The sequence below is a fragment of the Oppia nitens genome, unplaced genomic scaffold (assembly GCF_028296485.1).
Source record: "Oppia nitens isolate AA-2021 unplaced genomic scaffold, nextdenovo-longstitch-racon4-pilon3 scaffold18_pilon_pilon_pilon, whole genome shotgun sequence".
NCBI classification, from domain to species: domain Eukaryota; kingdom Metazoa; phylum Arthropoda; class Arachnida; order Sarcoptiformes; family Oppiidae; genus Oppia; species Oppia nitens.
In genome coordinates, this window is record NW_026533197.1 from 1,180,567 (window position 1) to 1,195,958 (window position 15,392).

At 31.0% G+C, this 15,392-nt stretch overlaps 3 protein-coding genes across 3 annotated transcripts; 2 read left to right on the plus strand and 1 right to left on the minus strand.

The window, feature by feature from the left end:
- Nucleotides 1-74: 74 nt before the first annotated feature.
- LOC128965670 (filamin-C-like) lies at nt 75-8,548 on the plus strand. The gene is made up of 26 exons (XM_054312410.1): nt 75-479; nt 537-758; nt 855-1,418; nt 1,500-1,667; nt 1,727-2,413; nt 2,476-2,562; nt 2,629-2,769; nt 2,854-3,021; nt 3,106-3,474; nt 3,571-3,744; nt 3,816-3,962; nt 4,426-4,506; nt 4,591-4,728; nt 4,786-4,959; nt 5,021-5,200; nt 5,278-5,499; nt 5,569-5,979; nt 6,042-6,185; nt 6,252-6,698; nt 6,763-6,909; nt 6,978-7,085; nt 7,166-7,456; nt 7,519-7,695; nt 7,761-7,910; nt 8,010-8,177; nt 8,235-8,548. Exons 1-26 carry the CDS (start codon nt 284-286, stop codon nt 8,546-8,548), a joined length of 6,075 nt encoding a protein of 2,024 aa, XP_054168385.1. The 5' UTR covers nt 75-283.
- Nucleotides 8,549-8,788: 240 nt separating this feature from the next.
- LOC128965865 (protein O-mannosyl-transferase TMTC4-like) lies at nt 8,789-12,217 on the minus strand (the record flags this gene model as incomplete). The annotated part of the gene is made up of 9 exons (XM_054312642.1): nt 11,597-12,217; nt 11,432-11,537; nt 11,278-11,369; nt 10,806-11,212; nt 10,567-10,744; nt 9,832-9,891; nt 9,534-9,765; nt 9,355-9,464; nt 8,789-9,181 (listed from the first exon to the last, which is right to left on the minus strand). Coding segments are annotated over exons 1-9 (2,046 nt in total), but the record flags the coding sequence as incomplete, so codon positions are not given.
- Nucleotides 12,218-12,647: 430 nt separating this feature from the next.
- On the plus strand, nt 12,648-15,326 carry LOC128965788 (eukaryotic initiation factor 4A-I-like). The gene is made up of 8 exons (XM_054312557.1): nt 12,648-12,783; nt 13,260-13,443; nt 13,512-13,644; nt 13,698-14,003; nt 14,058-14,167; nt 14,219-14,500; nt 14,754-14,923; nt 14,989-15,326. The coding sequence occupies exons 1-8, from the start codon at nt 12,749-12,751 to the stop codon at nt 15,131-15,133; spliced, it is 1,365 nt and encodes a 454-aa protein (XP_054168532.1). The 5' UTR covers nt 12,648-12,748; the 3' UTR covers nt 15,134-15,326.
- Nucleotides 15,327-15,392: the final 66 nt, after the last annotated feature.

The following is a 15,392-nucleotide window of genomic DNA, read 5'->3' on the forward strand; positions in this document are numbered from 1 at the left end:
TAGGGGTATATCCCAAAGTGAAATAGGGGTTGGGAGGACAGGTAGTAGAAAATAATAATATAAGAAATAGTGTGAAGAACTTGTTTGACAAGTGAGTTGAGGTGAGTTTCAGAGCACAGGACGTATGGCTCATGTATTTTGATGTGAAACCCCATTCCTTTGATGGAATGCAGTTGGAGATGATTTTGAAGACATTTGTGCCACGTTTGACATGTCATGCCTTTGATAAGTCATAATTTGACATAAAATTGATATCAATTGATTGTAATAGTATTTATCAAATATGTCTAAAGTATTTTCTACAGAAGATTGCATCCAAACAGCGAACTCAACGGCTGTAAAGTCGCAAAAACTTTTAAATCTTCACAGAGTAACGGCTAATGGAAATGGATTAAAGTTTGTGGCCGTTAAGAGACCCGTTGTTTTTATTATAAATGCACCGGGATTTCAACAAGATGACATTTCCATAGTTGTCACTGGTTGGTCATCATTGGCTCAATTTGTCTTATAATTAATTAAAATAATTACTTTGACAGCACCTTCCAGTCGAGAGATCCCTTTCCGAATGGATACCATTAAAGCGGGTCACTATGAGGTGGAGTACATAACTCCAGAAATAGGCGAACATCTAATTGAAGTGAAGGCGTTGGGCAAAGCAATTACTGGCAATCCGTTTCGTAGTTTTGCATACGATTCCAGCAAAATAAAAGTGGGAACTATACCTAATGGCATTATAGGCAAACCCATCCAATTTAACAGTGAGTCATCCTTTATATTTAACTAATTGTTTAATTAATTTTTTTATACCGTATTGTCAATTAAATTTAAAAAATTGTTTTGTATTTAATTAATAGTCGATTGCAGTGAAGCTGGTTCTGGAAATTTGGAAATTCTTGTAAACAACGGACGAGTTTGTAGTGAAGTTAAAAACTTAGGAAATCATCACTTCTTGGCTTCATTTGTAGCAAATTCTGTGTCATTACATACCATTGAAATGAAGTTTAATGGAGAACATGTGTCGGGATCTCCATTTAAGTGCCAAATATTTGCGCCAAATATTGCATCAAATTGTTTATCAAAATCTGATTTATTAAAAGTCCAGACTCTTGAGTCTTTCCCTGTGGGACAGACACATTCATTTGATATCAGTGCTTCTGGATTCAAAAAAGAAGATATCATTGTTTCCATAGTTGGACCTTCAAAAACAATTATTCAAAACCGTATATTAGATCTACAAAACGATACTTTTCGTGTATATTTTAGTGTCTCAATAGTTGGCACCTATTTGTTTGAGATCAATATTAGCGGTCAACCAATGATGACAAATGCATTTTCAGCAAAAGCTTATGATATTTCCAGAATAACAGTTAGCGAAACACCTAAAACTTGTCTAATCGGACATAAGTTTGAATTTCAAGGTATTGTATAAGTTTTTTTGATTTGTTTTATATAACAAACTAATAGTTGGTTACTTTTAACTATTACCGGTATTTTTATAGTGGATGCCTCTCAAGCAGGAGAGGGACAGTTAGAGATTGCAGTGAATGATGGAGAGGTTCCTAATCAGGTACAAGTGTTGGGTAATGGCAAATGTTTGGTTAACTTTACACCAGAATCACTCATCTCTCATATTGTTGACATTAAATTTAATGGAGAAAATGTACCAGGTAACTATTTGAATGAAATTATTGAAAATTATTTTATATTAATATAATTATTTAAATAGGCTGTCCATTTGTTTGTGAAATATCCGATGCCACACAATTTAATGTAGATGTCAGCCATATTGAACTAATCCCAGTCGGACTATCTGCCAGATTCAACATAACATCAAATACTATTATTCAGAACCAATCAATGCATGTATTCATTACATCCCCAAATGGCAAACAATTACCAGTGAATGTCGAGTATATCGATGGATGTGTTTGTGAATTCACACCATTAGAAGTGGGACCTCATATAATAACCATTGAACACTGCAATCGAGCCATCAATACATCACCATTTGTTATCAAAGCTTATGACTCAAAAAAAGTTTTGGTGACTCCTGTTTCATCGGGAAGTATAGGAAAACCCATTCAATTTATAGTGGATGCCAGCAATTCTGGTGAAGGAAACTTAGAAATAGCAGTCAATGCAAAGGGAGAAAACATTATAACACAAGTGCACCCCATGGGAGGCGCAAAGTTTGGCGTCTCATTTGTTGCTAATGATAATATCGATCACATTGTTTCCATTACTTTTAATGGACAACCAGTTCTGGGAAGTCCTTTCGTTGTTCATATTAATCCGGATATGAATAAAGTTTCAGTTAGTGGTTCAGCTCTTCATTTTGCACCTATTGATAGCATAGCTGTCCTTACAATTCATAATATATTATCAGAAAGTGACTTATTTGTCATAATAGCCGGTTTGTCATAATATTCATTTATTAAATATATAAACAAAACTAATTAAAACATATATTCATAGACCCAACTGGTCAGCCCATTGCCACTACAATTAAAAAAGATACTCATTCTGATCTGACATTTCTGGAATTTATGCCAACTGTCCCCGGTATAAATTGTTTATATTTGTTTTATATTTTATATTTATTTTTATAATTAATTTACAAATAAATAGGCGAATATGCAATTCAACTGAAGTACAAAGGAATAGCAATCATGGGTTCGCCCTTTTCATCAAAAGTTTATGACATAAAAAGAATTTGTGTCAAAGAAATTCCTCGAGAGATTGTTATTGGAAAAGCTGTCACTTTTATAGGTGATTAACAACTATATATATATATATATAGTAAATGCAATGTTAAATACTTATATATATAATAAATATTTTTTATTTTGTTAGTCGAGGCGACAAATGCAGGTCCGGGTAATTTGGAAGTGATAGTCAACAATGGAAAAGTTCCGTCAACTCCAAAGGCTTTGGGATCAAGTCTTTATGCCATTACTTTTGTCCCCAAAGATAGAGAGGATCACAATATTGATATTAAATTTAATGGAGAACCAGTTCCCGGTAAATAACATTTTGTTATATTTAGAATTGATTTTATTTCTATATTTATAATTGAATATAAATTGATTTCAATTCAAATAATAGGTTCTCCATTTACATGTACTGTATTGGATGCCTCTAAAGTTTCCATCAATAAGGAGGGCTTAGAGAAATCAGCTGTTTTGACCACTGCTTCCTTTACTATTGACACCAATGGAACCACTCTTTCTGAAAATAACATTATAATTCTTGGTCCGACACATAAAACTTTAAAAGCAAATCTGACGGGTGATCCTCAAAACGGTTATAAAATAGAGTTCACGCCGACAGAAGTTGGAGACCATGCGATTGATATCAAAATCGGTGGTTCATCAGTAACCAGCTGTCCATTTCTGGTTAAGGCTTATGATTCAAAAAATGTCAGAATTTCAGAAATAACGAGTGGAACTGTTGGCAAACCTATATATTTTTCGAGTATGTCATCAGATTAACATATATTAACTTTCATATGATTTTATGAATGCATTACACAGTATATTGTATTATTATTAACAATTTTTTTCATTTAAGTTGATGCCAGTGCTGCCGGTGCGGGAAACTTGGAGATAATAGTATCGGCCAATGGAAGGAATGTTCCCAATTACGTGCAATCTGAAGGTAACGCCAAGTTTCGCGTTAATTTCAAGCCAACTGAGCCGAGCACTCATGTGTTAAGTGTTAAATTCAATGGAGAACCCGTTCCTGGTATTGATAGACATTATTTTTAATTGTTTTGTCGTATATTGTAATGGATTTAATTATTTGATTATAAATAGGAAGTCCTTATTTAGTAAAAGTTGTGGACAGCACTCAATCTATAGTCTCGGGACAAGCATTAAGGATGGCTTCGTTAGCTAAAGGGGTTGAATTCATTGTCGAAAACAGAAACGATGAGTGCTCTGAATGCAAGACTGTTGTCACCAGTAAGTGATTGTTTGCTTTTCAATCAATTATTACTCATTTCGGATATAATTTAATGTATTTCTTTAGTATCATTAATAGTTTTTATAAAAATTAAATAATAATATAAGTATTAGTGATAGTATAAAATTATTTTAAAACAACTTTCAATCAATACTAAACAATTTAAATTATTTCTACTAAAATTTAAATAAACTTTGAATAATTGTTTTTCATATTTAATCTAATTTTATTACAATACAAAAAAAATCTGATATACAAAATTGAGCATTACTTTAATGAAATATATTTATTTATTATACAATATAGTGAAATAACTATTAAGTATAACAATAACTATAAGTCTTTAATTGATTATTATTATTATTAAATTGTTTTTATTGATTTAATATTAATTATTCAAATTATTAAATATAATAAGCATAAATTCATTATTGAAATTGATAATATAAAATATAACTATAGGTCCAACTGGTAAAAAAATTGACACTTCAAGTATACCCCAATCTAATGGATTTTTGGTTCAATTTAAACCTTTTGAAGTCGGTATGTATTTATTTATTGATTCATATATATGTATACTTTATAAACATTAAAACACATTTTATAAAAATACAAATAAAAATTTAGGACCACATCAAGTGCTCGTCCTTTTGGATGGAGTAACAGTTCCCGGCTGTCCATTCAGTTGTAATATATATGATGTGAATAAAGTGAATATATCGGGTTTGAATACATGTGTTGTGGGTAAACCTATGACATTTCAGGGTAAACTATTATAATATACATTGAATTAACAATTTAAGCTAAATTCTGGTTATTTAGTGGACGCATCACATGCTGGTGAGGGCACACTTGAATTAGTGGTCACTACTAAAAAATCTTCAGTTAGAGCTGAAGTCCTGATGAAAAGTCGAGGTCTATATAATGTAACGTTTATACCACAAGAGATTGTTTCACATTTTATTAATATAACTTTCAATGAAGAAGATGTTCCCGGTTTGTCATACTTGATGTCATAATTTTAGTAAAATTATTAACAATATCTTTATATAAATAGGAAGTCCTTTCAAAATCGATGTATTGGAAGATATTAAGGACGAGATTGAAGACAATACAAGTTTCATAACAAATGAGGATAAAACTGATAAACAAACAACTGCTGGATTAGTCGGTACTTTAAATGTTATGGAGTTTGAAGTAAATAATTGTAACGATAAGATTGAGGCCGTTGTTATAGGTATTTATACTGTAATTATATATATAATTGTTTAATAATTAATTTAATTGTATATATCGTTAAATTACTTATGAAAGGACCGAATCAGTCTGTTGTTAGCACAACGGCTGTCAAAACCGGTGACAATAAAATAAGATTAGAGTATTCACCGAAAGAAATAGGATTACATAAAATGGAGTTATTCTCCAATTCTAAGTCCGTCTTTAAAAAACCACTATTTATAGCAGTTTGTGATCCTTCAAGAGTTAAAGTCAATGATTTATACGATGGAGTCATTGACAGAGAAAATCAATTTAAAGGTAAAGTATTCAACACTTTGTTAAATTGTTTTGTAATATTTATTATAATTATTGCATAATATTTAATAGTTGACACTTCAAAGGCCGGTTGGGGAGTACTATCAGTTAATATAAAAAGTAACGAAAAAGATATACCATATAATATTAAAGAATTGTCTTCAAATATATTTATGGTATCGTTTATACCACGAATTGATATATCACATCAAATTGATATCAGATATAATGGACACCTAATTCCAGGTTTCCCTCAAACTATAGATATTAGGGATCCTTCACAGGCTATTATAGTTCACGGGAATGGAATTAAATCATCGGTTCCCGGAGAAAATACTACATTTATTATAGAAACCGGATGTTTTGCATCTGCCAAAGATTTTGATATAATAGTTACTGATCCCAATGGATCACCCCTTCCAGTTAAATGCTATCAGCAGAAAAATGGTAGTTTACTTGTTGAATGGACACCAATTCAAACGGGTATTATTTTAGTTATGGATTATTTTGATTTTATTAATATGGATACCCTTTAACACTATTAGGTCATCATAAGGTCGATGTTTTGCATTTGGATAAACCAATAATGGGTTCGCCGTTCAAATGCGAAATATTTGATGCATCAAAAGTCAAACTCGAAAAAATCAAATTAAATAATTTGGTGGTCAACAAAAAAGTTGTTTTTTCACGTAAATTAATTTTATATTTTATAGAAAATGATTGCAAATTAATTAATTGAAATTTAATACTTTTAGTGACCCGATTAGGGGCCGGTTATGCAGAACTTGATGTAACAATTACGAGTCCATTGGGTAGACATTTACCTATTGAAGTAAAAAGTATGTCTGATAGTGAGGGAGAGCTGATAGAGTTTGTGCCAACTGTTGCCGGAAAATATAAAATAGCCATAACTTATGGAGGCTTTGAAATACCCAACAGTCCAATAACTTTTATAGCACAGGAAGGACTGTCGCCAAAAGTTGAAGGAAATGGTTTATATTGTGGTATAATAAATGAACCGACCAGTTTCACCATCAATGCAACCGGTATTTATGGTACACCCGAAGTTAGGATCGATGGACCCGACAGTGAGGCCGCCTGTAATATAGAGAAAGAGAATGACTTATTTCATGTGACATACGTTCCCCTCGAAATCGGTGTCTTTGATATCAGAGTTCTCTGGAATGGCAAAGATATTCCCGGTTTGTATGCAAATAAATGGTTAATATTTGAGTCAATAATTTAGATAATATATTATATATCTAGAAAGTCCATTTCATCCACGTATAGTAAACCTGCAAAAGATTCGCATAATAGGCGGTTGGGATAATGTCTTGGACTCTAACAATCAAATCAATATCTGTGTTGCAGAAGAAAGAAAAATATCTTTTGATATTAGCGAAGGCGGACCAGGTCTGCAATTCAATAATTATATATCACTTTATCATATGTGTTATTAACTGCTATTTTGTTATTAACAGCTAAATTGACGGCAAAAGTAAAAAATCCTGATTTAACTTTTGATGAAATACCTGTTGAACAAACTGCTGGACATAAATACAGACTATGTTTTAGACCTAAAGTCGAAGGTATCTATTATTATGTTTTAAATATAATTTACATTATAACTTATATTTTAATTTCGTAAAATTTTTTTAATGATTTGCAGGCGAACATCAAATATATATATATTTTGCTGATTTATTATTACCGCAAACACCAATTCAAGCCATAGTTAGCGAAAACCCACAAACATCTGAATGCGCTACTGTTGTACTTAGAGGACATGGATTAGCCGGTGCTCGTGTCGGTGAAGAGTCGGAATTTACAATTGATGGAACAGATGCAGGAAATGGACAGCCAGAAGTTACTTTGACTGGTGTTAAGACAGACATTCCCGTTAAAGTAACACAAATCAGTTCAAAAGTTTTCAAAGCTGTTTATATGCCATCAATTCAAGGTTTAGAAAATCATTCAATTTATTTATTTATTTTTAATTATTACTCTATTTATTATTATTAGGCACTTATTTATTAAATGTAATTTGGGGTCAAAAACAAGTTAAAGGTTGTCCACTAAAAGTATCAATCCTTCCGAGTTGTGACGCAAAGAGAGTTATTTGTTCGGGTGATGGACTTAAATATGGATCCATTGGAAAACAGATTAAAGCATTTATCGATACTCGAAGAGCTGGTCCAGGTCTGTCCCAACTAATTATTATGATTTAATTATTTGTTACATTAATATCTTTTTCATAAAATTAGGTGAACTTACAGCCCATTGTGTTGGTCCTCATAAGATAGCCCACTGTGAACTATATGATCAAATGGACGGGACATTCACTTTATTAATTAAGCCACAAGAAGGGGGTAAACATGTATTGACCATTAAATATGGCGGCGAACATGTGTCGGGTAATATACAATCAAAATAAAGTTTATCATAAATTTATATTACATCTTATAATTAGTTATTTATAATAAAATGATGTTTTTCGACGTTTATTATAAAAGGTTCTGCATTTACAATACGAATTGCTGGAGCACCGGATGCTTCAAAAGTTAGAGTACTTGGTCCGGGTATAGAGCACGGGGTTCTACCACTATATCAAAGTAGATTCATATGTGATACAAGAGGTGCCGGTGCCGGACAATTAACTGTTAGAATTCGTGGTCCAAAAGGTATTTACAATTATTTACAATTATTTATAAATTTTACAAAATTATTCATATTTTTAGGCGCTTTTCGAGTTGAGATGCAAAGGGAGAGTCAAAAGGATAGAACAATATTATGTAAATACGATCCGACAGAACCGGGAGATTACAGAATTGAAGTCAAGTGGTCGGGAGTACACGTTCCCGGATCACCATTTGTTGTACTTATTTTTGATACTCAAGAGGAACTCAGTCGATATTTGGCCGGACATTATGGCACTCCAAGTGGTGCATCATCTTTGCCACCACTTAATGCTATTGAATATCTTAATAATGGTATAACTTATGGAACAGCTTTGGGGCGCATGTCTTGGAGAGGATCCACTGCTGAACTTTAGTCAACATTAATATATATTAATATTTTAATAATAATAATATATAATATTGTTATTTAATATACTTTTATTGATATAAAAATTATAATTATTTTTTTTTTGTAAATTTTGAATAGTATTCATTACATGTAAAATCGCATAACAAATTAATAACATAACATTATTTTTTTATTAAATAAAATAAATTTTATACAACTTTAAATAAAATTATTTATTGTTTAATTTATTAACAATTATTAAATTTTTTTGAACACTTTCAAACTTTGGATTCAATTGAAGAGCTATTTTATAATTAGTAATAGCTTTGGTATAATCATTAAATCGGTGATAAAGGACTCCTAAATTAGCAAAATATTGTGCGTTATTTGGATTTAAAGCAATTGCTTTCATAAAATAAGTCTCGGATTCATTAAACATATTTAGTTTGCCTAAAACATTGGCAATATTAAAAAGTAATGAACTTTCATTTGTGTGATATACCAGTGCCTGCAAACCGATGTCAAGTGCTTTGTGGTAATCTTGTGTATTGTCGAGCATAATAATCAAATTGTTCCATGGTGATAATAATGTTGGATTCATTTCAATGGCAGTCATCCACATCTTGTATGCCTCAGAATAACGATTTTGTTTCACATACTGTCAATCAATCAATCATTCATTCATTTATTATATATCAAGATTAATGTACCATAAATTTGTTATAAATAGACAAAGTTAAAAACCGCTCAAATTTATACTAAAGTAGGTTATAATAAAAAAAATTATTAAAATATTAAAACTATAAATATTTGGTAATAACTAAAACTGACCAAATTTCCTAAATTATAGAGACATTGTGGGTATCGATTTCTGTGTTTAATAGCATTCAAGTAACTGACTTCAGCCTCAATATATTGTTTAAGTGTTGTTTGAACTATACCTGATTTAGATAAACAAATTAAAATTATTCAAATAAATATTAATAGCAAAATGTAAATGTATGTCAAACCGAGGTTCATCCACGCGGCTGCAAATGTGGGCCTAATTTTAACTGCTTTTATAAGCAATTCAGAGGATTCGTGTAAATATCCGGAATCCTTAAGAATATTCGCCAAATTATTGAAAGCCTGTTCATAGACTGGATTCAAACGAATCGCTTCTCTATATTCTTCAATAGCTTTATTTTTATCTCCAAAATCGGCCGCATTTTTAGCAATGTTATAATGAACTTTTGCGTTTAACTTAATAATTTTTAAAATATATAAATTAGTAATTCAATAAAAATTATTAATTAAACTGACACTAACCGGACAAACACGAAGGCCTGAACTAAACAATCGTTTTTCAGTAGTCCACTCAAAATTGCGCTAAATTACAATTATGTTAATTAATAACAATTAAAAGTAATTGACAATAACGGTAATTAAAGTTTCTTACACAAAATGCACGTATTGTAAATATAATTACCAAATATATTGTCATACAATGAATTATCTGTTTGCATACAATGATAAAATAAAGCAATAGAAATCAAATAAACAATTTATAAATATCAATCATTGTTACGGTATATACAATATAACTTAGAGAATATAAATTTAAGTTATTAATAATACGATAGTTATAACTAACTTATGGAATAATAATACAATTATTATATACGACTAGTAGATGATATTAATATAATTGATTTAAAAGTCAATATCATAGTTACAAAAACTAAATAATATCTAAAGTTATTAAAATTATATATTTAGGAAACATAAATGTTGTTTAATTAAAATTCATAATAATGTAGAAAAGCATTCTAACTGTATTAATGTAATACTAATACTCTATATAAATGTTCAAAAATGTCACATTATATCATTAGTAACCATATTTAATACCATTTACCGGTAATATCTACGATATCGATACATATTAATAATATACAATAATATAATTAAAAAAAGTTTAGAATCTATGGCATAATAATGATTTTATTTTATTATAATACTTTTAGTTGTAAATCAATCATTTATTTAAGGAAATATTATTACCTTTGAATAGTTGGAAAATCGATTAGAAATAATATTAATACCAATTATAATAATCAAAACAAATCCAATACTGGGAAGAAAGAGAGCTCTTTCAGCGACAACAAAACCAACTCTAAAAAATATATTAGAAGACGGAATAAATGGCACCAAACATAATGACAATGATATCTGCAATTGACTGCAAACCAAATATTAATTATTAACTTTTATTATTTAAATCTCTGTTTAATTTAAAATACCGACGAATTTGTTCATCTTTATGAAGAAGTGCTGATTTGAAAACAAGAAGTAAAGTCATCCAAAAAATTATAATAAAAACATTGCGAAAGTCATAAAAACTTTTGATGAGTGGGATGCAAGACATGGACCAATCAAAGCACAACCAGTCGGGAAATATCAGTATCCATGCATTGATGGCATAAATATAATTATAATTAATAATTCTTATATAAAGTGTTTCTTCAAATGACGAAGGATTGTCTCCTCTTTGAAATTTAGGTCCTCTGAAGTCCATTACTTTGAATCTCATAAAAATTGCAAAAATAGTACCAATAGTTAAACATATTATCCGATAAATTAATAGTTTTGTTTTATATTTGTATCTTAAATCAGTCATCAAAATCAAGTCAAACACTATACATAAGCCCTAAATAATTATATAATTAATTTTAAAAAATAAACCATTGAATCAACAAATCATAATAAACTAACGATAAAAGTGATGCCCAGCTCTTTGAAAAGCATAGCAATTGTCGACATCGATATAATAAACAAACAATTGATACCATAGTTTGACAGATTCACTAAAAACAAATTCAAAGTTATCTTGACTTTAGTTAAGTTTTTTATATCATTCAACATTTACCACAATTATTATCATATAATTGACGACTAGATTTGAGATAAATTAAGAGAGAAATCAATGCAAACATTGAAGACAATAGATCAGCGGCACCGACACAAGCGCTTACCTAAAACAACACAATTATACTGTAGTTTCAACTAATTATTGTGTCATTCATTGTCTTACACTTTCGGTATGAATCGGATGACTTGTAAACAAAAGAGTCGCCAAAAAGGCATTCCTCTTAATCTTATTGTTGTCATTATATAAGCGATATGTCATCAATAGATTGTTTAATACAATCAATAGTAAGACATTCAATATGGTATACATTAAGACATTAAACAAGTGATATACAAATGCATTCATTTCTCCAATCATAGGATACCATGGATTTGTCGACAATACAAAAGTATGACTTAAGAACCGAAGTAAACGAAAGACGAGAACAGTTAGCGGTCGGTATGACTTATGACTCATTTTGTCACTCATAGCAGTTCCCCAAAAATCATTAACAAATAATTGTCCAATACTTGTATCATTCATTACATCCCTATTGTTTAGTATGGCTTCTGTGTCATCAAATACAAAGTCACCCATCAGTGACACACTATAGATGATAATCGACACTAAAGACACTACCATTGCATACATATTGATAGCTAAGTATTACCAATAATATCAATCATTATTCAATTATCAACCAATTTATACGACAAGTAATCATTAAATCAGTCAAAATGTCTTAAGATGTCAATCATATGCATAACAATTGACACTTCAATTATATCAATAGAGTCTATACTACTGTACAGTATATACAATACAATACAATACAGTAGTATTACATTACAATACAGTATAGAATCTATAGTATAGTACTGTATATACTGTACTGTACTATAAGTACCGGTAAAGTGTAAAACAAGTTTACATTTCAATGCAATTCAGTCACTGATTGGTCACTCAATTGATGCCAAATGAAGGAAGTATTGGTCGACACACCGGCAATACATGACTCACACTAACCATTAATTACGACATTAAATACAACTTTATATTTGCATTAAATAACAATTATTTGATTACAATTAACTAATTTTTTCAATTGATTTGCATTAGAATTAAATTAAATATTAATTAATTAATGATTGTTTGTATTGAACTGATTGTTGTATTAATGTATAGTTTTATTGTTGAATATAATATAATAGTCGTAATGTATGTAAGGTATGAATGCCGTCAATGTATGTGTGAGTGTTTGTGCATTCTATCAGTCAATTAGTTGTCTCTCATAGCCATTGAATAGTTGATTGAATCAGTAATAGCTGTGAAAACATGTCTAATAACAGTAACAGTGCTTTTGATGATCGGTAGGTCCACTGATTTATATTGATTTTCATTAAATATATCATATATTACATTATTATTAACAAATTATTGGTCAAAGTGTGTCATATAAGTGATAATTATGAGTAAAAGTTAGTAAAAAGTTAATAATTAGATGATTAACATTTGGCACACATTGCCAACCATTGCTAACAATTGCCAACCATTGCCAACATGGCGTTCCCTATATATGCACACTTGACACACACTACTGGCCCCACAATTGCCGACAATAGACCTTGATTTGGGTCAATACATGTCATTGTCTTACCATTGATAATGATCTTTGATATGACTTTACATTTATGGTTATTATAAACGATAAATGATTTATCGGTGCCATAAGTGAATGGCACGTGTTTTCCCATTTTGTATGCACTCTAATGTCAAGCGTTTTAATTAACACAAAACATATTTTTAAATGTTAAGCCATTATTACAATGTTATCATTGAATTATAGTAACGGACCCGATAGTAGGCCGCGTGACGGACCCGATAGTAGACCGCGTGACGGACCCGACAGATCGCGTGATGGACCCGAGAGGTCTCATGACGGACCCGATAATAGGTCTCGTGATGGCGATGACAATCGTGATTATGGTGATGATCGCCCGACTGGAATGGATCCCGATGGTGTCATTGAGGTATTAATTGCTATTAAATGATGAATCAATATAGTTTACTATCAATTTGTTGATATCATTGATTTTAGTCCAATTGGGATGAAATTGTGTCAAATTTTGATGACATGAATTTACGAGAAGAACTCTTAAGAGGAATCTATGCCTATGGTTTTGAAAAACCTTCGGCTATTCAACAGAGAGCTATCATTCCCTGCATTAAAGGTTTGATTATAATAAACTGTTATGAGATGGGCTAATATAATGTATGTGCACAGGTATGGATGTGATAGCACAGGCACAATCGGGAACTGGTAAAACGGCCACATTTTCAATTGCTATATTGCAACAAATTGATACTTCACTTAATGAATGTCAAGCCCTAATCCTCGCCCCAACTCGAGAGTTGGCGCAACAGATTCAGAAAGTAGTGTTAGCCTTAGGTGACTATATGAATGCTCAGTGTCACGCATGTATTGGTGGCACTAATGTTCGTGAAGACATTCGTAAGCTTGAAATGGGTGTCCATATTGTTGTGGGAACTCCCGGACGTGTTTTTGATATGATTACTCGACGCGCTTTACGTAAGTCTTAGCTATCTTTAGTTATAAAACTTAATTAAATTGGTTGACAATCAGGTCCCGATCACATCAAGATTTTTGTGTTGGACGAGGCCGACGAAATGCTTTCCCGTGGGTTTAAGGATCAGATTTACGATGTTTTCAAAACATTGAATCAGAACATTCAGGTTTGAGTCTAATTTATTAAGAAAGTGTTTTATAGTAATTGTTATTTTTAGGTTATCTTATTGTCGGCCACAATGCCCGCTGAGGTGTTGGAAGTTACCAAAAGGTTTATGAGAGATCCCATTAGAATTTTGGTTAAGAAGGAAGAGCTAACCCTCGAGGGTATTAAGCAGTTCTATGTACTGATTGAGCGCGAAGAATGGAAGTTTGACACGTTATGCGATTTGTATGAAACGCTTACCATTACTCAAGCCGTGATTTTCTGTAATACGCGTCGGAAAGTTGATTGGCTGACAGAGAAGATGCAACAAAGAGACTTCACTGTCTCACATATGGTTTGTTTCTTTGATTTCCATCTAATATATGTTTATCTTCACAATAAAGCACTTGATATTTAAATATTACAATTAAATATTGAGTTCGTCGTTATGAAGAATAGTATTAGTAAAGCTTTGGGTGAGAATTTGTTTTATTCAATGGACTCTTTCTCAATGGCTTTTACAACAGTTTAGCATTTATATTGAAAACATTATTTTACTATTTAATTGATTGAATTGAAGACTAATAATGTATATGTATTTCTCAAAGCACGGCGATATGGAGCAGAAGCAGCGCGAAGTTATAATGCGTGAGTTTAGGTCGGGTTCGAGTCGGGTGTTGATCACCACTGACCTCTTGGCCCGAGGCATTGATGTACAACAAGTATCACTTGTTATTAATTATGATTTACCCACAAATCGTGAGAATTATATACATAGGTTTGTACTGATATTAATTGATTTAGTTGTTTGTCATTAATTTGATATAATTTTTGTTACTAAAGAATCGGAAGAGGCGGTCGGTTTGGTCGTAAAGGAGCTGCCATTAACTTTGTGACGGCTGAAGACACCCGATCTTTACGAGATATTGAGACATTCTATAACACACAGATAGAGGAGATGCCATTGAATGTGGCGGATTTAATCTAATTTAATATAATTAATTCGTGTCACTCATAGCAAGTGTTTATATACTTTATTTTAATTAACGAAACGCTATAACCAGTCGCTCATGAGTTTATAAAACTGTTAACATAATGACAATTTGTTTTTTAAATTTCACGATCGGTTATGCGATTTCATTAAAATCAATAAAAATGGGAAAATTAACTAAAATGAAACTTTTTTATCCAAAAAAATATGTTTATATTACTTAATATTGTTTGTGGTATTTGATATCATTTGCTAT

What these genes read in the sequence shown, in the direction of transcription:
- LOC128965788 (XM_054312557.1), top strand. Translation starts at nt 12,749, where the DNA reads ATGTCTAATAACAGTAACAGTGCTTTTGATGATCG. An exon ending in TATCATTCCCTGCATTAAAG is followed by an intron (nt 13,645 to 13,697) that starts GTTTGATTATAA and finishes GTATGTGCACAG; the next exon opens with GTATGGATGTGATAGCACAG. An exon ending in GATTACTCGACGCGCTTTAC is followed by an intron (nt 14,004 to 14,057) that starts GTAAGTCTTAGC and finishes GTTGACAATCAG; the next exon opens with GTCCCGATCACATCAAGATT.
- LOC128965670 (XM_054312410.1), top strand. Translation starts at nt 284, where the DNA reads ATGTCTAAAGTATTTTCTACAGAAGATTGCATCCAAACAGCGAACTCA. An exon ending in TAATGGAGAAAATGTACCAG is followed by an intron (nt 1,668 to 1,726) that starts GTAACTATTTGA and finishes TTATTTAAATAG; the next exon opens with GCTGTCCATTTGTTTGTGAA. An exon ending in AAAAGCTGTCACTTTTATAG is followed by an intron (nt 2,770 to 2,853) that starts GTGATTAACAAC and finishes TTATTTTGTTAG; the next exon opens with TCGAGGCGACAAATGCAGGT.